This window comes from Leptonotus elevatus, chromosome 15 (assembly GCF_054856555.1).
Source record: "Leptonotus elevatus isolate MCC_2025b chromosome 15, RoL_Lele_1.0, whole genome shotgun sequence".
NCBI lineage: Eukaryota > Metazoa > Chordata > Actinopteri > Syngnathiformes > Syngnathidae > Leptonotus > Leptonotus elevatus.
In genome coordinates, this window is record NC_141253.1 from 2500660 (window position 1) to 2524787 (window position 24128).

Consider the following 24128-nt stretch of genomic DNA (forward strand, 5'->3'; position numbering starts at 1 on the left):
ATCTTTAGCGGGGGGGGGGGGGGGGGGGGGGGGTTGGAGGTGATGGGGTGCTTAACAGAGGTGGCAAACGTACTCACGCTCTGTACTCAACATGTTTTTATTAGAAATGGCACCAAATCAGAAACAAAACGCTATCTGGAAGAACAACAACAGTCGATACTTGTGCATTTAGTGTCAATTTCGTCAACAAAAACTAAGCAAAACTCATTTCGTCAACACACATTTTTCACCGGACTAAAACTAAAACCCTCATTAACCCATTCAAACCCCAAAACGTATAAATACGTTTTAATAACGTATAAAAAAATTTTTTATAAAAAAACATGTAAATACGTTTAATACTTCTCAATCAATGGATCAAAATCTCTGATGAAAATGCAAGAAACTTTAAAAAGTGTGGGTGCTGATTTACGGCCAACGAGCTGAGCTGCCATCTGCGCCACGCTCGGGTTTACCAACTTGCCCGCCGCCAAGACGTGTAAATATTCTGTTTATGTACCGTAAGCCAGGAGGCTTGGACCTCCCAGGGACCTGCTCCAGGGGGGGGGACAGGCGCACCGCCAGCCACGTTTGTCCTGAGGATTTAACTTCATCAAGCTGCTAGGTGAGGCGGAACAAGCAAACCATTGCTGGCTTTCCCAGTACGACGTCCCGTAATGGTCCTGCTGCAAGGGGACGCCGCCATTGCGATAATGCAGTGCTTAAGGACCACTTAGCACAAAAACAGGCTATTGACACACAGATAATCAAAGGTCCACCGCACACAGAGTGACACGGCTGCGCGTGACTGACTGCACAATTGCCCTTACAATCGTTTTTACCAGGAAACATTATTTATACAGAGTTCTGTGTAATTTGTGATACGATTCTTCTGCGAAAACCACAGTATTAAATAGGGGTGTGCCAAAAAAAACATCGATTTTCATAAGAATGGCGATTCTCATTTAGTACGATTCAGAATTGATTTTAAATATGCCCAAATCGATTTTACCTAAATTATTCTATACCGTTTTGCCCTTGTGTGCCTTTATTCATGTTGTACACGATTTGGCCACTGAGGGGCAGTGTGGTTCTGATACACTGTTAAGTTGTAGCCACATTAGAGAGTAGAGGGAAAAAATAAATAAAAGTTGTTTTTTTTGCAGCGTAGAAAGAGCATATGCCGGTGAGTAATGTTACGATGCTTCTCGGTATGCATTCCTGATTTGTATGAATAACCGTTTTTTTGAGCGATAAAAGTGCCGTGAGTAGCGCGCTAAATAGCATCAGTCATACTGGAGAGTAGATTATGATGATTCTTTGCACATCTATAAATTGAAGCAGAAATCATTGTCAATCAAATCATTTTGAATCAAAAATCGATTCTGAATCGAATCGCAGACCCAAAAATCGGAAATCAAATCGAATTGTGAGAGTCAAAGATTCCCACCCCGAGAATTAAACATCGGCGTTCCGGTGGTCCGCGGACTACACTTTGACAAGCTCTCCCTTAAAACGTCAACACTTTTACACATTTTATGCGCCTGCGGTGACGATGTTGCAACACATCTTTTAGAAAAAAAATCGCAAACGATGGGAGTGCAATCCGCAAGGCTCGAGTCCAAAGACCTCGGCCAATCCTGAATAGTTTTGAGTCGGGTTCAGGCAGGGAGACAGATGTTTGGCTGCGTCCTTCGGCAGAGCTCGTTCCCGCCGCCACCTTGGATTGAGCGGAACCGTACCAGACCCAACGGGGATTAGTTTGGTTTGAGGTTTGATTGCGACAACCATTTCCCCCCCCCCTCTTTTATTTTGCATATCAATCAGGGTAAACATGACATTTTTGATCAATCGCACTTTAGCGACTTAAGAAACACGTGTAATTATATTGCACGCGCTTCAACCAGAAATGTTGCATTAGCATACCGCCGGCCGCCGGCGCGTCACATCTGTACAACAGCTGCGTACGTTGCGCTTAAATAGAGCTGATCAAGCTCCAAGAAAAGGGAAATAGAGAAGATCAGCCTCTGCTTTATGTTGCGTTGTCAAAGAATGGCTCGGAACTTGACTTAATTAGGATCAGAATTGACACTCAGCTAACAAGTCAGCAAAGTCAGAGCCACTTTCAATTAGCAACATGACATTTGGTAGGCAAGTCTGTCATACGTAGACCCACCAAATTTTTGGGGGGAAAATACACAGGAAGCCTCACATTTTGGTGTGAAGCAGCCAATTTGGTTTGGTAGGGATGTTTATTTTAAGTAGACCCACAAAAAAAAAGTCTCAAGAACCTATTCCTGGAAAGACACAGAAGATCTGGTTACTTTGGTTTGAAGGATCTTTAGGGTTATTTTGAGGATTTCCGAAATGCCCTAATCCGAGAGATTTGGTCAGATTTCCACCCCATTTCAACCATTTACTACTTACACGTGTGACACTAAATTGCAAGAAAATTCACTTTTTGTCACTTTATGTGGCCAGAAAATGGTAGCAAACTTTGCTGACTCATCAGAGAACTACAACTTCTGTTTAAACTTCGGTCAAAGCCGGTTTAAGCACGAGTCGACCAACAAAAAAAGTCTCAAGACCCTTTTTGCCTGCAAAGACACAGCAAGTCTGCCATTTTGATTTGAAGTAACCATTCTCGGCTCATGAGTCCAATTCATGACATTCAATACTTCTATGAAAGATTTAAAAATTCCAAAGAGCGCATATCCCTTATACGTCAATTTTCCACCGCCTCGCGGAACAAAAAAGGCCAGGGTACGGCGGTCACGTTGACGTCGACAGCGCCACAAACGTTATTCCCAAATCAAGTGTGAGCTCATTCCGAGCCCCCGAGATCCCCATCGTCCCCTCGGAGCGCAGCTGCGACTCCCGCCCGGCCAGACGCAAGGACCGAACACACTTTCAATCCTTTGCGAAACAGAGACGCGCTCACTTGACCGTTTCTCGGGCTACTTCATTCCTCCCGTCTCGGGAGGAAGCGTCGTAGGGATTTGTTTTCTCGCACCCAAAGTAAACGACAGCGATAAGCCAAGGACGGAGCAGGAAAAAAAAAAAATGTTTTCCTCCCACTCTGTGGACTATATTAAGGATCACAAGGTTTTAGTGCTCGGTGTCGACTTTGCAAACTGACACTTCTTGGGATGCGAGCGCTGTTCAAACTCGGCTTAAGAAACAGCAAAAGAAAATTAAGTCATAAACTCCTCATTCCATTGTTGTTTTTTTTAAAGTCCAGTTTATGCAGCGTGCAGCTGGCAGCGTCTGTGATGAGGGGCCTGATAAAAAACACCGAACGTGGGAGTCCATTCCCACAGTTGTGCCTCGTTATTCTTTTTTTTTTTTTTTTTTTTTTTTTCTCAGCCCCGTTTGTTTGAGCTGAGTTGATTCCGTATTGGAATGATGTGTGATGACATCACTGCAATCGGAGGTACGATGAGAACATGTTTGGACAGAAGCGATGCAGTGTGTGCGTTGACACTCTGAAACTCGGAGCAGGCCCACACAACACCCAGCTCCCCACGTAGCCCGGGGATCCCGCGGAGCCTTCGCGTTCTCTTCTCTTCTCTCGCGCTTGCGCCTTCGCATCAATCCCACCACAATTGTCAGCATTTTTTTTCTTTCCAAAATAACCCTTTTGCCGCCCACTGGCCAGCAACGCCCCCCCCCCCCCCCCCTGTCCATCCAACGATTTCCTCTCAGTCCAACTCCCGCAGGTCTGCTCACGCAAACATTTCGCCGTCACCGTTGAGGCGCAAATGAACGTTCTGAAAATGTTCCTGACCTCGTTTGTGTGCAGATGTTACGCTTTGTCCTTATTTGTTGATGTTCCTCAACCCCCCCCCCCTCCCCCTCCTTGTTTGTTGCAATGCATGACTTGCCGTCTGGCTCACTTCCTGTAACTCGCTGTTTCCAGGGAGACATCCAGCAGCTCATGATTGTAGCAGACCACCGCGCCGCCTATGACTACTGCGAGCACTACAGCCCCGACTGCGAGGTGGCCGTCCCAGACCAACCGCAGAACCAGGACCCCAACGCCGACGACTACGTGAGTGGTCACAATTTCCGATAAAACTCGACTTGTATCGTCTCGTTTTCCAGGGAGTCCCATTGCCGCGAGCCTCGAGTGTCGATCTTAAAGTTGCAAGTTAACTGAGGCAAAAATCAAGCCAAGTTCAAGTCCAAAGTCCCCATTAAATTTCAAGAAACATTATTTGGGTTCAGCAAGTCATAAGTCATGTTTTGACTTCAAGAACTAAATGCTGACTTATGATTTGCATTTGCGACTTACTTCCAACTCAGAGTGATGCCAAAAACGAACAAAACAAACTAAAACAAGACAAGAGGCACAACCCCTATTATTCCTCCCTAAAAAAGATTTATAATTGCTTATAGATGTCATAAGATGTAAGCAAAGCATAACACAGAGCTCAAAAACTCATATCAGCACAGGTTCTTGGAACCAAGATGCCACACAATGGCGCCAAAGCAATACTTTTATGTTAGACAAGGCTTTGGCTTGAGCACAAAAACAGCAACTAGGTGAGTGAGATTCCCAAAATAAAATTAGTGCATAATTGACGGCTGCCAAAAAGATTTTGAATTGTCGATAGATGCCACATGATGGCGACAAAGCACGACATGAAGCTCCTCAGCCTAATCCAACATAGTTCCTTGTAAACAAGGGGCCACAAGATGGCGCCAAAATGACTTTTCTGCAAACAACGTTCCACCCATAAAAAATAAAAAAAAACATCCGCGATTGCTTACACAATGGTTTATAGTTGCCGATAGATGCCACAAGAGGGCGGCAAAGCACTAAATGAAGCTTCAACATAATTAAAATGGTCACACATAGTAATCGTATAGTACAACCAGTAAGTCTAAAAACAAGAAACAGATAGAGGGACTAAAGGAAATTTAAATCTAATCCAAACAATAACAATAATAATAATAATAATAATAGAACAATAAATTGGGTATGCGAGGTAATATAGTCGAATTTAAGAAGCCCCATATTCCGACCTTATTGGGTTGAATTGAATGCAAAGCTGTTTTGAGCAGCCCAATCAGACATTTCATTTCATTGCCCATCACACTGGGCAAAATATTGGGCTATGATGATGATGACGATGATGATGAATGGTGCCTTTCCAAAGCTGAATTCCTGCCTAAATACGTGCCACTAATCAACCATAACCTTGCGAGGTGTTATAAGAAGAACTTGAACTTGACCTGTAAGTGTAACATGTTCACTCCAAAAAAAAAAAAAAAAAAAAGGCAGAAAAGTCATTCATCATTCAAGGGGGTAACAAGTTGGAACAGCGGCATTGAGCTGAGCTTTTTACAACTTGTAGACATTCCTGCGTTTTGATTAATGGCGCGCCTATAACATAAATCTCTGCTATTTACAAAGGATTGCCTATATTATTTATAATAAAGGTCAGAGTATACTTTTAAACATACAGCAAATTTCAAACCTATCTTACCCAACATTACTTTCAAAAATATAGTTTAAAAGATGATCTCATTATACAAAACATTGCATTGGAAATTCCACTTACAACCATGAAGCACAAAAATGTTAGCCTCCCGGTTGTCGCAGGGTTAAATCTGCGACAAAGATCGTGTTATCCTTATTTATTTATTTTTAAAATTACACTTCCCACAAGAACACATTTAAACTCATTAAAACACACTTAAGCAATTCTGGCTAATGAAAGTCTGCTATCTTAATGCTAACATATAATGAATGCTCTGTGGGAGCAACGACCATTAACAGGAGATAAGTTGGGGAATTTCTCGGCCTCTACTAGTTTTCTCAATTACTCGGCATCTCTTCCAGTAGATTTCAGTGCTGCCTGGCATATTGCAGCACAACGTGGAACTATATTTTCTCAACGCTAAATTCAGACGTGCCTGTAGTGTATACTGTTAAAAAAAGAATCCATGGCACACAAATAATGATATAGTGGGGGAGTTCACTGCACTTCCTTGACACCAATTACTACTTTACAAGGGATTTGGCACTATCTTGTGGTATTGCAGAGCATCAAAGGAAGAGCATAAAAAAAAAAAGGTTTAGGATTTGAGTGCTTAGGAGGTTGCAAATCCAGGTCCAGAAAGTAAAAACCCTGCCACAGTTTATCTTTAGCCATTGATGCTAGCTAGATAGCTCCCTCGCAGTAAATGAGCATCATGGGAGCTAGCTAGTGAGCTAGCACCTGAGGCTAAAGCCAAACTATGACAGCGTTTTTACTTTCTTGACCTGGACTTGCCACCTCTGATCATAGTTTATTTTATCTTAGATTAGCTATTCCATGGGTGGCAAATCTAGGTCCAGAAAGTAAAAACCCTGCCAAAGTTTGGCTTTAGCCCCAGGCGCTAGCTAGCTAGCTCCCATGGTGCTCGTTTACCTGCTATGGAGCTAGCTAGCGTGTGTTAAGTTATTAACATTGTTTTTCAGTTTTAATTTATATTTTAGCCGTTTTAGATTTAGTTAACTCAGTATGGCTAAATGAATAGCATTTTTATGTGTCTCACACTCCTGAGAAAATAAGGGAGTGTATGTGTCTGGTCCACTATTTTGAATAAGTATTGATGCACCACGTTGGAGAGACAGACAACCTGATAGAACACGGCTTCAGTGTCATCAGCTTTTTGTCCTCAGAAGCTTCTGGTAATTAATAAATACCTTTGCAAAGGGACTTCTTCACCAGGATCTCACCATTCAGTTAATTGAACACGCAAAGAGTACAATACTTAATATTGTCTACTTTAACACGTGCTAGCTAGTTAGCTAGCACCTGCGACTAAAGCCAAACTGTGGCAGGGTTTTTACTTTCTGGACCTGGATTTGTCACCTCTGGAGCACTTTATAAATAATCTCTCATCGTCCCTGTTTATTCTCTAGAACACAGAGGAGGACAGCTACTATTATGAGTACCCTTACTACGAGGACATGGACGGAAAGCCTCCCGAGTCAACTTCTGATGCAGAGGAGACAACTAAGGAAGTCAAGGTAGTCGACCACTTAACGGATTGCTGAAATACGTTGTGCCGCAACATATCTGCGCTGCGTTACAGGTGACGGGCGGAGGCAGCCTGGCGTCCAAAGTGGAGGAAGTCGCGCGAGGCACCGGCGCGGGTGGAAAAGTGGTCATCACTTCGTCTTCCAGTTCCAGCTCACCTTCCAGCCCGGGTTCGTCGTCTAGCAGCTCTTCTGCGACTGCCACGGACGGCGCCGGGGCTTACGACGGTTACGACAACTATGGGAACTACGAGAACTACTACGACGAGCTGACGCCGGCGCCTGATGGCGACCGCTCTCAGCGCATCACTATCACCGGCACCGGCACCGGCGGGCAACTGGACTTAACGAAGGGAAAGATTGACTTGGGTGCAGGAAGTGCAGTGGAAACCCGGGTTATCAGCGGCGGTGGCGGCGGTGGATCCTCAATCACCCTTAATAAAACTACAGTAGGTGAATCACTTGGAAGTGTATGATAGCAATTCTCGGGTTAATAACTTTGGTTGTTCCTAGCTTGGAACTTCCTATGGCGACTACGGCGACTACGGCGATGGGGACTATGGCGTGGACAGCCACGCAACCACTGGAGGCGGCAGCAGCAGGTAGGGGGGCACTCACATGGCATCACTCCAATCAGATTGAAGTCACCAATTTTAGGACTTGTGACTTGCTTGGGTTAAATTCAGCCAAGACTGGACACTGACTTTAAATTGGTATTAACTTGACTGGCTTGATTGATGCAATTTAAGGCTTGTGCTTACCTACTCTCACCTGTGCGAAAATCCCAGCCGTACAGTTCACCTCGGTGGCGGCGGTAGCAGCGCCATTCATCTGGGTGGTGGCGGAAGCAGCAGCAGCAGTAGCAGCAGCACCATCAACCTGGGCGGTGGCGGCAGCAGCGCCGTCGACCTCGGCCTCGGCCTTGGCGGCGGCACCATCAACCTGGGTGGCGGCAGCAGCAGTACCATTGACCTTGGTGGCGGAAGTAGCAGCACCATCAGGCTAGGCGGCGGAAGCAGCAGCAGTGGGACCATCGACCTGGGCGGCGGAAGCAGCAGTAGCACCATCGACCTCGGTCTTGGAGGAGGTAGCAGCGGTGGCACCATCAAACTGGGCGGCGGTGACGGAAGCAGCAGTACCACCATCACTCGAGGTGGCGGTGGAGGCAGCTCCACCATCACCCTCGGCGGCGGTTCCGTTTCGGTCGGAGGTGGTTCCGCGTCAGCTGGAGGCTCTTCCACAGTTGGCGGTGGGTCGGCCAGTGCCGGAACCGGAGCCGGTGGTTCTATCGCCACTGGAACCGGCGCGGGCATTGAGGGGGACTACACGGACCTGGACACCTTCAAGCAGGAGCACATCAATAACTACGACGATTTGGATCTGAGTATTTATGATGACAACTACGATGATCTGGATTACCAAGACAAAGGTTCCAAAGTGCTTCCCGCCGAGACCAACGAGTATTACGGACAGGTGAGAAAAGATGGGATGCGATTGCAAACGGGGGCGTGGAAGAGAGATGAAGAAATTAACAGTTGGGATGGAGTGGGGGGGGGGTAAAGTTTGACAGGAAAGCTAACGTGAAAGGCAAGAGAAAGCTACTAGAGGAGAACGGTAGTAGAGCTAGTTACGGACCAAACAAGTAGTGGACATTTTGTTTTTTAGCAAGCAATTCAGCACAAAGGAAGAGAATGATAACTTTTAAGCTTAAGAGGGAAAGAAAAACACATGAGGGAAGACGAGAAAGCTGACGTGGCGAATGTTTGGTTGCAGGTCGATGGCGTCCGCGGTGAGAAGGGACAGAAGGGAGAAGCTGCTGTCATTGAGCCCGTGAGTATTCACCACGCAAAAGGTGGGGGACTCCAACCACATGACTTGACTCAAGTCAGACAAAAACTTGTGAAAGGCTCGGTTTGACTGACTGGGTGTTCATGAGACCCGACTTGACTTAAGTGCAGGACTTCGGCAAGTCTGAAATTGAAAATCAGCATTTTTCGAGATTTAAGATTGGGTGCCATTTGTTTGGTTTTTGAATGAAAATATTTTTTTTATTGTTGTACCACCCGCAAACCTCCGATGCTAAGATGTGGAGGGCAAACGCAACCATTTGAAACATCACAGAGATAATTGCATTTGGATTTTTTGATCAATTCGAACAAAAAGTAAACGGCAACATGCAAGGTTTGCAACTGAAAAGACACGACAATTGCAACAAACCAATAAAGAAAGAGAAGCTCCGTTAAATTGGCTCCAGCTCGGGTCCGAGCATTTAACTTTCGTTGAATCAGATTCAGGCAACTTTGTGACTTGGACTTGAGTCGACTTGATTGATTGACTCAATGTGTACGAACCAATATGAAAACGCTTGAGTTGAGACTTGAACCCAGGCTTGGATGTTAAAGACTCAGCTCTTGACATGAGACATTATGAGGTGTTTATATATCAATTCAGGATCATCCATTGGTCTTATGTTTTTATGAAGACCAGATACTGGAGGTAAAACTGCATCAATAAGGAGACTTAACGTACCACAGGGCTTGACTTGACTTAACCTGTGACTTGACTTTTCCATGCGCAAGACAGAACTGCTTGAGACTTGACGGTTAAGACTCGAGATTTACTCAAGACTGATTTGCATATAAGCTTGTAAATATTCCTATTCGTCAAAGTCATTTCACTCCGAGGGCACTGAATCAATCGCAACCGGACTGTTGCGGCGGCTCGTATGAGGGGCATAACACACTCCAGAACACCAGAACCAGAACAAGTCCAGTTGCGATGGATCCATTTCGCCATACTCCCACGGTCTTTTGCGGCCATCTGTATGCACTCCCTGCAGACACTGCTGGCGAACGTAGCGCCGTGGTCACCGGGACGTCAATGTAAACGTTTGGAGAAGAGCCATGTGGGGCTCATCAGTCCAGTGTAAACACGGAGCGGGCTGCGCCTAAACACTGGCAGAGCGCAGTGGCGAGAACCCGCCGAGCTTTTTTTTGCTCAGAACCGAAGCTGCCTCGCTCCGAAAACAAATGTCAATGAGTATACACTGCGGCGTGACGGAGCGTTTTTTTTGTATTTATACGGTGTTTTAGCGTCTTGGCCTTGCAGACAATAGACAGATGTCGTCGCTTTTCCCATTGCGCACACACGCACAGACAAACGTGCGACTTCTCATCAGCGACCACTCGGAGCAATTCTGTGAGGTAAACACTCGGAGGGGCGGCGGCCAGCCTGGAGAACCGCTGAGGTCACAGAATTGCGTCCCGACGGGATTCACTTGATTTATAGTAGCCTCAGAGGCTTTTCTTTTTTTTCCTCTTTTTTTTTTTTTTTTGGTGGGGCCAGCGCACCATTTTTCCCCGAATTTTTTTTTTTCCAAGCACAAATTCCAACTACATTCTGATAAGAGTTGGCATAACACCACGTATCACGTACACGTCTTTTTCCAAATGTTTTCAACATCCTGATACCAATTGTGGTTGTCTTCAGCTGTCTTTTCCACAAAATTTACTCCATGTACACCCCCAACAGCATTTTTACCAAACTCTCACCCCATGCACATTTACTGTGTGCTCTCGACAAGTCTTTCCCCCCCAAATTTGTATCCAATCAAAACGTCCTCATGAAGTTGGCGCACCCCTCACACATCGTGGTAGTCTACAACAGTATTTCCCCCCCAAACATTTTCCTACAACATCCCAAAAGAGTCGGTGCACCCCCTTCTCAAATTTTGCTCGTCTCCCCCTAAACCTTTTAAACCATGTGCCCCTTTTCTCAACATCCAATTAACAGGTGGTGCACCCCTCTGTAGCACGCACAAGATTCACAGAGTGATGCATTGTAATCTTTTCCCCCCCAGTTTTTTTTAAGACGCGTACCCCTTTCAACATAAATTTACACAAGTTGGCACACCCCTCTATGCCCTGTGCACACCCGCTTAAAAGGTCAAAGCAAAATCTTGGTCAAAATCCTAATCTGACAATCAACACACATTCAATTCGCACACCCTCCCTTGAGAGCGCACCCAGGGGGGATTCCTGCGCTACAAATTCTAGTTTGAATACACACAAAATGCCCCCCCCCCCCCACAAACACATTTTTGGAGTCAACCTGACATTTTTGCTGTTGCATGCGCGTACATGCTGTCTCTCAAATAAATCATCTGTGGTGGTGCGCGACATGGTGCGCCATGCATTGAGCAGCACTTCAGGGCTTTTTCTTTGCGCAGATTAATCACCGGCTCAAGTGACGGAATGACAGGCAGGAATGCGCGTTAAGGCTTGACCTTGTCGTTTTAATTAATTTTTTAAAACACGCCCCCCCCCCCCCCCCCCCTCACGATTCATGTTCTGTGTGCCTTGCAGGGAATGCTGATGGAGGGTCCGCCTGGGCCTGAGGGCCCCGCGGTAAGTCAAGCCGCCTGAACATTGTCCTCGGCATGTCTTGTTCTTTTTGATTGTTGGCCCTGCTTGCCTTTCTCTCCCCGGCACGGCCTGTTTATGTTAGAAAACATGGCTTGATTTCCCCATTCAAAATGGGAGCGGTCGCTTTCCCAGATGAGATACGGACTTGCCCAGATGTCCATTATTGAGTTTTTTCTACCCCCTTTAAACAGGCAGTCCTAATTCAAGCCATACACATATAAAGAGCGCCCCCTGATGGAAGTTGCTTTACCCCCACATGTGTGACCACTTTTCAAATGAAAAAAAACCCCAAACACTTTATGCCTGTACATGTGAGAGTTCAATGTCATCTTTATGTGCTTATAAATTAGGGTCTTCCCGGACCTCTGGGTGCCTCCGGCTCACCAGGCATTGCTGGAGATACCGGCGAGAGGGTGAGTATCGTACAGTGCAAAAACTGCATTAAGATTTTAAGGGAAGAAATGTTTGCTATCTAGCTAGCTAGCGAGCTAGATAGCCAGCCACACTGCACTGCACAAACTGGGCTTAATAAACAAGATGCGATGACATGAGGAATATTTTACTCACTTTAAGCAAAATTATCCGCTAATAAAAGGGGAAATTGTCATTTATTTGACTGTCATGGCAGAAAAAGTAACATCTATCTAATACAGTATGAGTATCTAGATAGAAAGATAGCTGGATAGCTAAATAGATCTAGCTATCCACAAGGCAAAAAAAGAAGAAGGAGAAATCCATATAGAGTAGAAGCATTGACATGAGGAATATTACCTTACTGTAAAACATATTATCTGCCAATAGTAGAGCAAATTTCAACTTGGTAAGATTTCTTAAAAACAAGCGATGAACACTCATAATTTGCCTTGATTTTAATATTCCGTCTTAGTTCAATTTTATTACTATTATATATATTTAGCAGGTTTTTACTCCACTAAGATGAGCTTCTTTTGTGGGTGTGTTTACATAAATTGTTGTCACCTCTCAGGGTCTTCCGGGTCGTTCTGGTCTTCCTGGTGCTGATGGTCTACCAGGTCCTCCTGGCACTGTCCTGATGCTGCCTGTAAGTAAACCACAAGACAAGGTTATGTTAAATAAATGTGTACGGCACTGTTGGGACATTCCCTCCTTTTCAAGTGTGATTAATTGCTTTACACTTCTGGTTTTATGCGCGCGCCATAATAGAATGATTATATATTGGAACCTATCATTTCCTATTGTTTTGTTTGTAATGTTTTAAAAACAACTTGTGCTTTAGCAGCCTCTAGTGGTGTTTATTGTAACTACATCACCCCAGGCTTAATTCCAAATATGACACTGATTATAAAATAGAATCGAATGTGTCACTTCTGGTTTGTTTGTCAACTATTTAAACAGACAGCCATATATTTTATTATATAAGAGCCTCGGGTCAAAATGACCCGAAACTCATAAAATGGGCACAGAGCGAAAAAAAAATCATTCAGAATATTGATCTGTATTTTTTCCTCATATTTTCCCAGACCCAGATGCATAGAGCATGTGAACATGGCAGTGAAAATATTCAATGGTCATTTTACTCACTCGTCCCCGTTAAATTAGCAAAAATAAATCAAAATGTTGTCAGGCAAAATCAGCTTGAGCCGCTAAACTACGAATCGGGTCAAAATGACCCAGAAGTACAGAGATGTGTACGACATTGACAGTTCATTATTATCATGTTAATTTAGCTAACCAGGTAACCCTCACTAAATTATTTAAAATATGAAGCAAATAAAATATGTCAATGATTCATGTAGAGACTTTGAATTGGGTCAAAATGACCCAGAAGAAAAACGATATGTTCAGAATATTAAATATATGTTCATGTGTATTATCAAAAACATTAGATTTTTATCTGTACCCAGTTGTACACGTTAAAATCAATTAAGCATTTTCTGGGGTAAAGTACGGAATCGGGTCAAAATGACCCTGAAATGCAGCGTTGCATCAAGGACATTGCATCATTCTGTTGGTTACCCAATTGCCCTTTATATTGCTAAAGATATCAAGAAATAGAATCGGGTTAATCTGACTCAGAAGAACGCCAATGTGTACCGAATAGATTAGCATTGTAATTTTATGTTGAATTGAATTATGATCAAAAACGGGGGGGGGGGGGATGGGAAAATAAATTGCCGATCGTTCCCCATTAAATTAGTTAAAGTGGGGAGGGAACAGTCATTCATTTAAATGAGTCAAATATTGAATCATGTCAAGATGACCCAGAAGCTGTCAAGTTAGCTTTCTTCTCACCGTCTCTGATGAGTTTCCCAGATGTGAAGTTACTTCGTGAACGGCGTCTGGACAGGAAGTCTGTCATTCTGCTGGAAAAATGATTCCCTGGAAAAAAGAAAAAAAAAAAAATTTCAGCACATTGAGTTCATTTGCATTTGTGATTTGGAGAATAAAACACATGACATATGTGAAGGTAAAGCAAGCCCATTAATTTTATGATTGGGCTAAGCAGCTAATGAAAGCCACGTGAAATTCCAACAAATGCCGGAATTGGTGGTGAGAGACGGAATGAGTCACCATTGCTTTCAGCTGCCCGTATGACGCCTCTTGATATATGCATATTTGAAAAACTCCTCATTAATGAGGCAATTGACATTGTGTGATGTCATCTTGGACTACGGTTTCCTGACCTTGGACCGAGGGGTCCCGCGAAATTAATTTGCAGATTGTTTATTACGTTTTGGAATATTGCGTTAATTTCGGGGGGAAAATGATCTAATGAATTAAAATATGAATCACTGTGGCGGCATCGAGGCAGTAAAATGGCAGTCGAATATAAATGTAATTAATCATCATGACTCATGGGACAAAAATTGACCTTGAAAACCCGGAGTTTTGTTATTTCTATTATTATTATTATTATTATATTTTATTTACTTATATTTAGATTTATAATTCATTTTACTTTACTAAACGCACCCCACACCACAGGATCCTAAAAATGGGTTCCTGGAATATTCCTGTGTGGTGCAATATTGCCTTGTGACCACCGGGGGGCAGGTGTAGCATTTGTGGAAACGGCCCTGGGCGCACCGCTGCTGATGGTGTGATGGAAAATATCCTTCCATCCATTTTCTTCGCCTTTGTCCTCATTCGGGTGGCGGGTGAGCTGGAGCCTATCGCAGCTGACTTTTTGGAGAGACAGGCGGGGTACACCCAGGACTGGTCGCTGGCCACACAGAGACAGAACCATTTTAAATTCACACCTATGGGCAATTTACAAACTTCAGTAAACCTAACACGCCTGTTTGTGGAATATGGAAGGAAGTCAAAAAGTGGGATACACCCTTGACTGGTCGCCGGTCAATCTTGCTCAACATAGAGACAAATAACCATTCACTTTTATATTCACACTTTTGGATAAGTGACAGGTCGCCAGCCAATAACATGGCACATACAGACACTAAGAAAGAAAGCATTCGCACCTGGACAATTTAGTCTTCAACAAAACTAACACCTTTATGAAAAGTAGCCAGAGTAATTTAGTAATTCAGTCACCTGAGAATTCCATTTGGCGAGAGAAGCGGTGCATGCCCTTGACTGGTCGCTGGCCAATTTCAGGCCACATAGAGACAGATAACCATTTTAACATTTGCATTCGGATCTATGGATAAATGAAGAGTCTTCAGATAACTACAGGTGATTTTTGGTGAGAGAAGTGGGGCACACTCTGGACTGGTCGCCAACTGATTTGTAGTGTGCATGTTGACAAACATCTATTTACACTTACAATGACACCTACAGTCAGTCGTCAATGGGGCTAACGTATGTGATTTGGATTATGAAAGTTGCTCAACAATAACATCTGGCGAGAGAAGCGGTGCGTGCCCTGGACTGGTCGCTGGCCAATCTCAGGCCACATAGAGACAAATAACCATTTTAACATTTACATTCGGATCATATGGATAAATGAAGAGTCTTCAGATCATTTAAGATCATTTTTGGCGAGAGAAGTGGGGCACACCCTGGACTGGTCACAGGCCATATGTTAACATTCGCACTTCTCGTCGTCAACATGCATGTTTCTGGAATGTGGGCCATATCGAGTACCCGGAGAAAAGCGTGGATTCCAACTCAAACCTGAGAAGTTTGTAGCAGACCTTGCAAATGGCTTACAAATCAAACTGGAGTTGCTCTTTACCATATTTGGTCAACTTGTATGTCCTTCCCCCGTCGCAGTTCCGATTCAGCGCCGGAGGAGGGGACTCCGGACAGAAGGGACCGGCCATGTCGGCTCAGGAGGCCCAGATGCAGGCCATCATGCAGCAGGCTCGGGTAAGCGAGCGGCCCGCGCACGTCTCCGACCGCACTTTGCGCGTATTCCGTCTTGATGATGGTTCTCGTGCTCCCGTGTCCAGCTGGCGATGCGCGGATCCACCGGCCCCATGGGACTGACGGGCAGGTCCGGCCCACTGGTGCGTACGAGAAGGAAGTCGGCCCAGGTCACATGACAGATGGGATGAGGATGATGTCACCTATCAGGGTTGTTGTTGTTGTTGTTGTTTCAGGGTCCTCCTGGTGTGGCGGGACTGAAGGGAGAGTCCGGAGAGTCCGGTCCTCAGGTGAATATTTAACCACTCCAAATGACAAAATAATGGCGCTAATAGAATACCGTTATTGACCATGTGGTTTATTATATTGTGTTTATGTTTTTATCATATTGTATGGTAATTAAAATCAGATTATTTCAGTTGAATTTGACTTTATTTTATTCATGAATTTATGCTGAATTGGGAATTTCCGTGCAGGGTCAACGGGGACCAGTGGGCTCAAGTGGACCTTCCGGAAAGCCCGGCAGAAGGGTACGAGTGACGCAAAGTCAGGGCCAAAAAATTACAAGATCATAATAATAATAATACAAATCGTAACTTTTGCAGGGTCGCGCCGGATCTGATGGCGCGAGGGGTATGCCGGGTCAGTCCGGAACCAAGGTATGTGGAGCCCGTTCGGACTTCGGCTGTCATATGAAATTCCGCAAACCTGGAAGTGCTGCAATGTTTTCTTCTTTCTTTTTTTCCAGGGAGATCGCGGCTTCGACGGTCTGGCCGGACTTCCTGGTGAAAAAGGACACAGAGTGAGTCACCGATTGTTTCCCCCCTGTTGATATTCCCGTTTTCCTGACACCAATGCGCTTGGTTCCAGGGTGAATCGGGACCCCATGGACCACCCGGCGCAACCGGCGAGGATGGAGAGAGGGTAAGACCAGCAGCACCCACGGAAAAACAAAACAAAAACGTATCTACTTCCCATGTGATCGTGATCATTTTCTCGTTCTCTTTCTGCAGGGAGACGACGGAGATATCGGACCAAGGGGACTTCCAGGGGAATCAGTGAGTGTTCTCATTTTTGAAGAAAAGCATGTCTACATTATGAGTGGGATTTTAGCCTGCGTAATTTTTTGTGGATTTACGGTATTCTCATAACCTGAGCAATTTTGAGAGGATTTGAAGGTACGGTAATTTAGGGCAGTCTTATTTTAACTTGCCTAATTTTTGTGGACTTTACTCAAGTCTTTTCTGTTAGCCATGCAACTTTACCGGGATTTGCGGATTCCTCATTTCTGTGCAATTTTTGTGCGATTCACGGCAGTCTTACTTTAAACCTTGACATTTTAATAGGATTTATGGATTTCTCTTTTCGAACCGCACAACTTTCATGGAATTTGGGGTAGACTCGTTTCTACCCATGCATGTAACATTTGATTTGCAGTCGTCTTAACCTGCACAACTTTTGGCGAACTTTAAGTCTCAATTGAACCTGCGCAACATTTGAGGGATTTTCAGAATTTTAGTCATTCTGGGGGGGGGGGGTATTCGAGTAGTATTTTTTTAAATCCTCATTTTAATTTGCGCAATATTATTTATAATATTATTTTTTGGTAGCCTTGTTTTAACGTGCACAACTTGTGGGTGATTCATGGTAGCCTTATTTTAACATGTGCAATTTATGGTGGATTTCTAGTTTCATTTTAAGACTTGGAACATTTGAAGGAATCACTGTATTTTTATTTTTTTTTACAGTATAATTTGTTATGACCTGCATAACATTTGGGGGATTTATGGTAGTCTTTTTCAATTGAAATTCAATTTTCAATAATCTTATTCTGACCTGCACATTTTAGAATTAGACTTGACTTTATTGATCCCTTTTGGCTGACTTCCTCAGGGAAATTGACATTTCCAGCAGCAATAAAAGCAAATCGGTATACAGACAGGAAGAGAATCACATCGATGAAGAAAAATTTTAAATGTACAAAATAGAAAAATATTTTGGGGACTTAACACTAGCCCAATTTTAAGGGATTTACGGGTAACCGTACTGCTCAATTTTTAGAGGATTTACTTCATTTTAAGACTTTGAACTTCTGGGGTTTTACAGTAGTCTCATTAAAATCTGCAATAATGGTTGAGTCACGTTCAGCCTTGCAACGTTTGGGGGATTTACGGTCGTCTCATTTTAACCTCCATTAAGTCTCGGCAGCTCACCTCCTCCAAGGCCTCTTGGAACTGCCGTTATGATTTATTTTGTCCACCAGGGTGTGCTACACCGGCCTGATGTCATGCACATTGCACACAGGCAGGCAGGGAAAGTGGAAAACAAAAAACTGATCTTGAGGGTGTAGACTAGTATCAAATTCATTTTTGGTGCAGGCCACAAACTCTGCAATTTGAACTCATTTGGAACAGACCATTAAAATAATTACACAAATCCACAGATATTTTGTTGATTTTTGTTATTTATTGTTTTATTTTGTTGATTCTTTTTGGCCCAAAATTTTAAGTCACAGGAACTGGACAAGATTTCACATTATGACTAGAACAGATGTGTAAATAAAATATGATCTTTAAAAAAAAATCACGTTGATGATTTAAGGAAGAAATGTTGCTGTTAGTTTTTTGCAGTTATTGTGTATAAGTTTCAGACAGTTGTCGTCCTGTGGGCCAAGTTGGACCCTCTGGTCCACTGTAGGACATTTGGGAGGAAAGTGATGTAACGGAATTCAATTAAAATTAAAGTAAATCAAGTTAAAACTTTTTTGGTGGGGGGGGGGGTTATGATGACCAAACTCAATGGCAGCAGGCTGGCGTGATGGTATTTCTGATGTCATTCTTCTTCCCTTTTCCCAGGGACCCCGTGGTTTGTTGGGACCTAAAGGACCTCAGGGACCTCCCGGACCTCCTGTGAGTCTCCTCATCCTCACCACCACTAGCCTTCCACAGCTAAAGCTACGGCTAATATTTATGGATGTTTATGTTTGATGCCGTAATATTCTGTCTCATGTGGCGTCCCGCAGGGTGTCACTGGAGTGGACGGTCACTCGGGACCCAAAGGCAACATCGTAAGTGACAAGCATAATGGACACAACTGGTTTTCGGGGTGGAAATGGAAAAAGAGTCATTTCACTCAACTCACAACTTTTGGAGGATTTTTAGTAGTCTTACTTTCATTTAATTTTAATCTGTGCTAATTTGGAGGCATTTTAGTCTTATTTGAACATGTGCAACTTTTGAGGGATTTTTGGTTGTAGTAAAAGTCTTGCTTGGAAATGATGGCTGATGATTTTTTGCACCTGACCCAAAGGGACCTCAAGGAGAACCAGGACCTCCAGGTCAGCAAGGCAACCCTGGAGCTCAGGTGAGTCGACGCTCGGAAAACATTGTCGATGTTCTTTCGGAGAAAATACAAGTTTGTTTTTTTAACCTCCCTGCAGGGACTTGGTGGGCCTCAAGGTGCCATCGGACCACCCGGAGACAAGGTGACGTCTCTGTTTTTGTGAAACTTAACTACGTTGGAGGCATGAATCTGCCACCTCTGCAATCCGACTTAATGGGATGCTAATGCGAATGCTAATGCTAAGTCATGAGCGCAGCGTGCCTCCGAGGCACAAGTGAAACACGGCTCCCATCTACTTTTTAATTAGTCAACTATTAAATAATGTAGCCGCTTTCCTCCAACGCATGCAGATTTATTTCTCGTAGTGTGACTTATATATTTTCTTCTTTATTTATTTATTTTTCTACTCGCAGGGTCCCAATGGTAAGCCCGGCTTGCCAGGAATGCCAGGAGCTGACGGACCACCTGTGAGTTCCCCTTTTTTACCACGTACCTAAAGATTTTTTGTAAATGTTTTCATCTTATTTTTGCAATCAATCTGGTTATCGTCAGACAACAGCAAATTAAATCTATACGTCCCACAATGCATTTGGATTTTGTACATTCATGCAATGACGCCATTTAGTCACTCCGATTTTTCCCCCCCAGTCGCTGATTTCTGATTCTGTGCTTTTGAAGTCAGCATTAAAAAAAATTAAAATAATTATACAATAAATGACTAATACATAATAATCATATAATATGCATTTACACCATTTTTTTTAATTCCTTTTTGCATTATTTCTACGCCCCAACCAACTCACGGTCAATTTTGTAATTATAAAAAACTATCATATGGATCAGTATTCGGCCTGCAATACGCTCCCTTATCCTTCTTTGGCCTTGAGAATACAAATAACTCTTTGCACTTCCTTTATTTCCCCCATTTTTTTTTTCTTCCAATCCTACCATTTGTTTGCTGGCGCCCAAATGCACTTTGTCTCGGATCCATTTCCTTCCCAAAGTGGCAACACTGGAAAGCCATCAGTGCTCCATTTCCTTCCAATCTCAGCACTCTCTCGGCTGAAATAAGGAATGCGCATGTGTGCATAATATATATATATATATATATATATATATATATATATATATATATATATATATATATATATATATATATATACATATATATATATATACACACACACATACACAGAACATATAGAGTACATATGTATATATGAAGTCCAGTTGTGAGACCATAAAGCAGCGAATTAAGAACAAAGTCCTCGCTGGTGAATGAACATTTCCATTTATTTTGTCCTCCAGTAGATTTACCACTTCCTCTTTTATTGCAATATAATAAATAATATGTCTTTACGATGATCTTTGGCCATCATTATAAGTCTTTAATGATTGCCATTACACGCAGATGAGACGATATTTTTTGACTGTTATGATTCTTAGGGTCACCCTGGAAAAGAAGGACCTCACGGAGATAAGGGACACTTGGTAACTTATTCACTGCGCCACACTTTTGCGTGTCTGTGTATGTGAGCTTCAAGTATTGACCTTACGTTTTGTCGCCAGGGACCCGCCGGCCCTCAAGGACCCATCGGTTATCCCGGACCGCGAGGCGTGAAGGTGAGTTGCCAATCCACCACGGGCTGACGAATTGACAAGGAAACTGTTAGCGACGGTTGTCATAAGAAAATACGTGTCTACAATTGAGTATGAGTGATGCTGTAAAGACAATACATAGCATAAGATTATGAGAGGAAAAAGTTGCAAGCGGCAAGTAGGAAATCATGAAGATAAAGTGTCAATATTTGGAGAAAAAAAGTCGGAATTTTATAAGCCTTAAGTAGAATTTTTCATGAAGAAAATGTCATAACATTATGAGAAAATAAGTGGGATTTTACAAGCAAAAGGTTGCACTATTAACAAAAGACAATATGGGGATTTAAAAAAAAGTTTTTACGAGAATAAAGTCTCATAAGTTATGAGATTTTATTTTTACAAGAATAAAGTGGGACTTTTTTTTCAAGTTGTAATATTAGGAGAATAAAGTCTCAATGTTTAAAAATTTATTAATGTGATGGGAAGCATTTTAAAAGAATTAAAAGTAATAACTAACGTTAATAAATTGGGATTTTTTTTTATAAATAAGAAAAATTCACAGCAGTAGGAGAATAAAGCAGATTTCCGAAAATAATACAGTATATTCCAAGAAAATAGTTGATAAATTACAACATAAGGTGGGACATTTTTTCAAAAAGCTGTAATATTTAGACAAATAAAATAATTTTCAGAAAAGATATGTCATGTGAAAAAAAGGGTTTTCCCCCCTATGAATAAATAAATAAATATATCTCAATATAAAGACATTAAATTGAGATTTGCGATGAAAAAAAAAAGTTGTCATTTCACAAATATAAAGTCAAGTTCTTCCCATAAAATTGTTGTAATTTTAGTGGAGCAAAGTGGGATTTTTTTCTTGAACACTTTCGTTGTAGTATTAGACTAACGAGTGTTTTTTTCTGGAAATAAAATAGTGCTACTATGAATTTTTAGTAAAATCGTAATGAGTATGAGCGTTATTATGAGAGTTATTTTTTTGGCGGGAGAGAGAAAATGTATTACAATAAAAAAATAAATATTTTAAAGGAAAAGTCACACTTAGTAATAATACAAGAATCAAGTGATATTTTTGAGAAAAATGTTTTAACATGATGAGAATTTTGTAACATTTTCTTGTATGCAAACTTTTTAGCTCTGTAGCTTACTTTTTTTTTTTTACGTTGTTGCGTCTCAGGGAGCAGATGGCATCCGCGGCCTGAAAGGAACCAAAGGAGAGAAGGTAAGCGAAGGAGAAGTGTTAGTAACTCGTGGATGATTATTCATGGTGCGTCGTCTGTCATCCCCGGGTGTCATTTGAAGAATTTCCATTTAAATTGAGCCTCGTTCTTGTTGCCAGGGAGAAGACGGCTTCCCAGGCTTCAAGGGAGATATGGGTATCAAGGGTGATAGGGTAAGTCTTTCCTTGCTTGTTTTCTTGTATGAAAGCCAAAAGTAGCGCTTCGGTACGCTAGATCCGCTGCGGGATTGTGTGTAATGATCAAACATAAGGCGCCATTACAATCGCTAGGCACCGTCCGCTTTCCAGTCGTAATTCCTGCAATTTAAAACGTTAGAGTTGTGACTCTTCACTTTGAGTCAATACTTCTGAGTCGTAGCTTTTAACCGCGACTCATAACCTTGAGTCCTGGCCTTTAACAGTGATTGGTCATTTTGAGTTGTTAACTTTGTAAGTGTCATTTGTAGGCTTTAACCTTGAGTCATAACCTACCTACAGTCGTAGCCTTCGCTTAAGTCTTAGCATTTAGCCATGATCAGTCTTTCACATTGAGTTGTCGCCTTTAACTGCAAAGGCAGAGACTTTTGAGTCCTTGGCCTTTTAACTGTTAGTTGTAGGCTTTTTATTTTGAGTCAGAGCCTTTTACATTGCGATATACTCTTTGACCATCAGTGGTATCTTTCAAACTCCAGTTGGAATCTTGAATTGTAGCCTTTGACCATGAGTCCATAGTCTTAACCTCGAGTCCAAATCTTGAGTCGTAGCCTTTGACTTGACAAGAGTTGGAGGCTTCAACCTTGAATCGTAGCCAATTACGCAGAGACATAGCCTTCTTGAGTTGCAACCTTGAGTCCAAGTCTTTATTTTTTGATGGGTAACTTTTGAATTGTAGGCTTCAATCTTGAATCATAACCTCGATTGGTAGCATCTTCACTTAAGAGTCTTTCGTCAGTCAAAGCCTTTGTCATAAGCATTTTCATTGTGTCTTATATGTAGGCTTTAGCCTTAGTCACAACCTTGAGTCACTATAGGCCTTTTACATCGAGTCTGAATCTTAAGTTGAGTCGCAGTCTTTCTCCTCAAGTCCCAGTCTTTTAAGTTTGATTCATTTGTAACCTTCAATTTTGAGTCAAAACCTTGGGTCATAGCCTTTAACCATGATTCATAACCTTGTGTCATAACCTTGACTTTTAGCCTTTGGCTTTAGGTTAATTTGGGGATTTACAGGCGGTATTGGCAACCCTTACTTTAGTCTTTTGTGTTGAGTCATACCCTTGAGTTGTAGTCTTTCACTTGAGTCATAGTCTTTAACCATCAGTCATATTCTTTTTAACCTTTAGTCAAAGCTTTTTGCCGGTGCATCTTAGCCACGAGTTGTAGCCTTTAACTTGACCGCAGTTTATTTTTTTTACCTTGAGTTCAGGGCCTTTTACATTAAACTGTAGCCTGAACGAGCTTCTATGTAGCCACATCGTCAGTTTTTACCTCAGCCTGCACTTCAAACACCAAAGCATCCAAGTCTACCTGACTGCAAAAAAAATCAATGGCGCTTTAAACCCATCATACCCTGGAGAGTTTTCCTCCAGTTCTTCAAGAGAACAGGTCGATCAATATGATAGATTAGAGGATAATCCAACATAAAAGCTGCCAGAAAAAAAGTGTGTTGCTTTTTAATTTTTCAACCATATTTTCTCTTACCTTCAATGCTAACATTTGTGGCATCGATGCTAACGCTGGCCCTTGCCCTGTCCACATAGGGCGAGCTTGGATCGGCGGGACCCAGAGGTGAAGACGGTCCCGAAGGGCCCAAGGGTCGCTTGGGTCTCCCTGGAGACTCAGGTTCTCTCGGCCCATCTGGCGAGAAGGTAACAAGTAGTCACAGTCGTGTAGCTAGCATGTGATGTTAACATAGCACTTATATCACCACTCAAATGGCTATTTCATCTCACAGGGTAAACTTGGAGTTCCTGGTTTGCCCGGATACCCTGGAAGACAAGGACCAAAGGTAACAATTGGGGACAGTTGACCACATATGAACAGTTGTTCATTTTTAGGATAAATGGCCACAATTTGTTTTCAAGTAAAATATTAAACAGTAGGAAAATGCTGAATGATTTTTCCCAAAGACAATCTACTTATTTTTGTTCATAGTTAGAACTTGGCAGACTACATTCTAGTTTTTGTATGGTCAGATTGGCATTGCTAATTT

At 42.7% G+C, this 24128-nt stretch overlaps 1 protein-coding gene across 2 annotated transcripts in view; it reads left to right on the top strand.

The window, feature by feature from the left end:
* col5a1 (procollagen, type V, alpha 1) overlaps positions 1-24128 on the top strand; it is a 66860-nt gene that overhangs the window by 25682 nt on the left and 17050 nt on the right. For both annotated transcript variants that reach the window (XM_086096522.1, XM_086096523.1), the window contains exons 5-32: positions 3899-4030; positions 6896-7003; positions 7069-7461; positions 7526-7614; positions 7801-8485; positions 8786-8842; positions 11377-11418; positions 11787-11849; positions 12422-12496; positions 15649-15744; positions 15828-15884; positions 15978-16031; positions 16218-16271; positions 16347-16400; positions 16490-16543; positions 16612-16665; positions 16755-16799; positions 18597-18650; positions 18764-18808; positions 19051-19104; positions 19181-19225; positions 19497-19550; positions 20530-20574; positions 20653-20706; positions 21878-21922; positions 22040-22093; positions 23677-23784; positions 23871-23924. In XM_086096522.1, the coding sequence (XP_085952648.1) occupies positions 3899-4030; positions 6896-7003; positions 7069-7461; positions 7526-7614; positions 7801-8485; positions 8786-8842; positions 11377-11418; positions 11787-11849; positions 12422-12496; positions 15649-15744; positions 15828-15884; positions 15978-16031; positions 16218-16271; positions 16347-16400; positions 16490-16543; positions 16612-16665; positions 16755-16799; positions 18597-18650; positions 18764-18808; positions 19051-19104; positions 19181-19225; positions 19497-19550; positions 20530-20574; positions 20653-20706; positions 21878-21922; positions 22040-22093; positions 23677-23784; positions 23871-23924 (2724 nt within the window). The remainder of the gene's footprint in view (positions 1-3898; positions 4031-6895; positions 7004-7068; positions 7462-7525; positions 7615-7800; positions 8486-8785; positions 8843-11376; positions 11419-11786; positions 11850-12421; positions 12497-15648; positions 15745-15827; positions 15885-15977; positions 16032-16217; positions 16272-16346; positions 16401-16489; positions 16544-16611; positions 16666-16754; positions 16800-18596; positions 18651-18763; positions 18809-19050; positions 19105-19180; positions 19226-19496; positions 19551-20529; positions 20575-20652; positions 20707-21877; positions 21923-22039; positions 22094-23676; positions 23785-23870; positions 23925-24128) is intronic.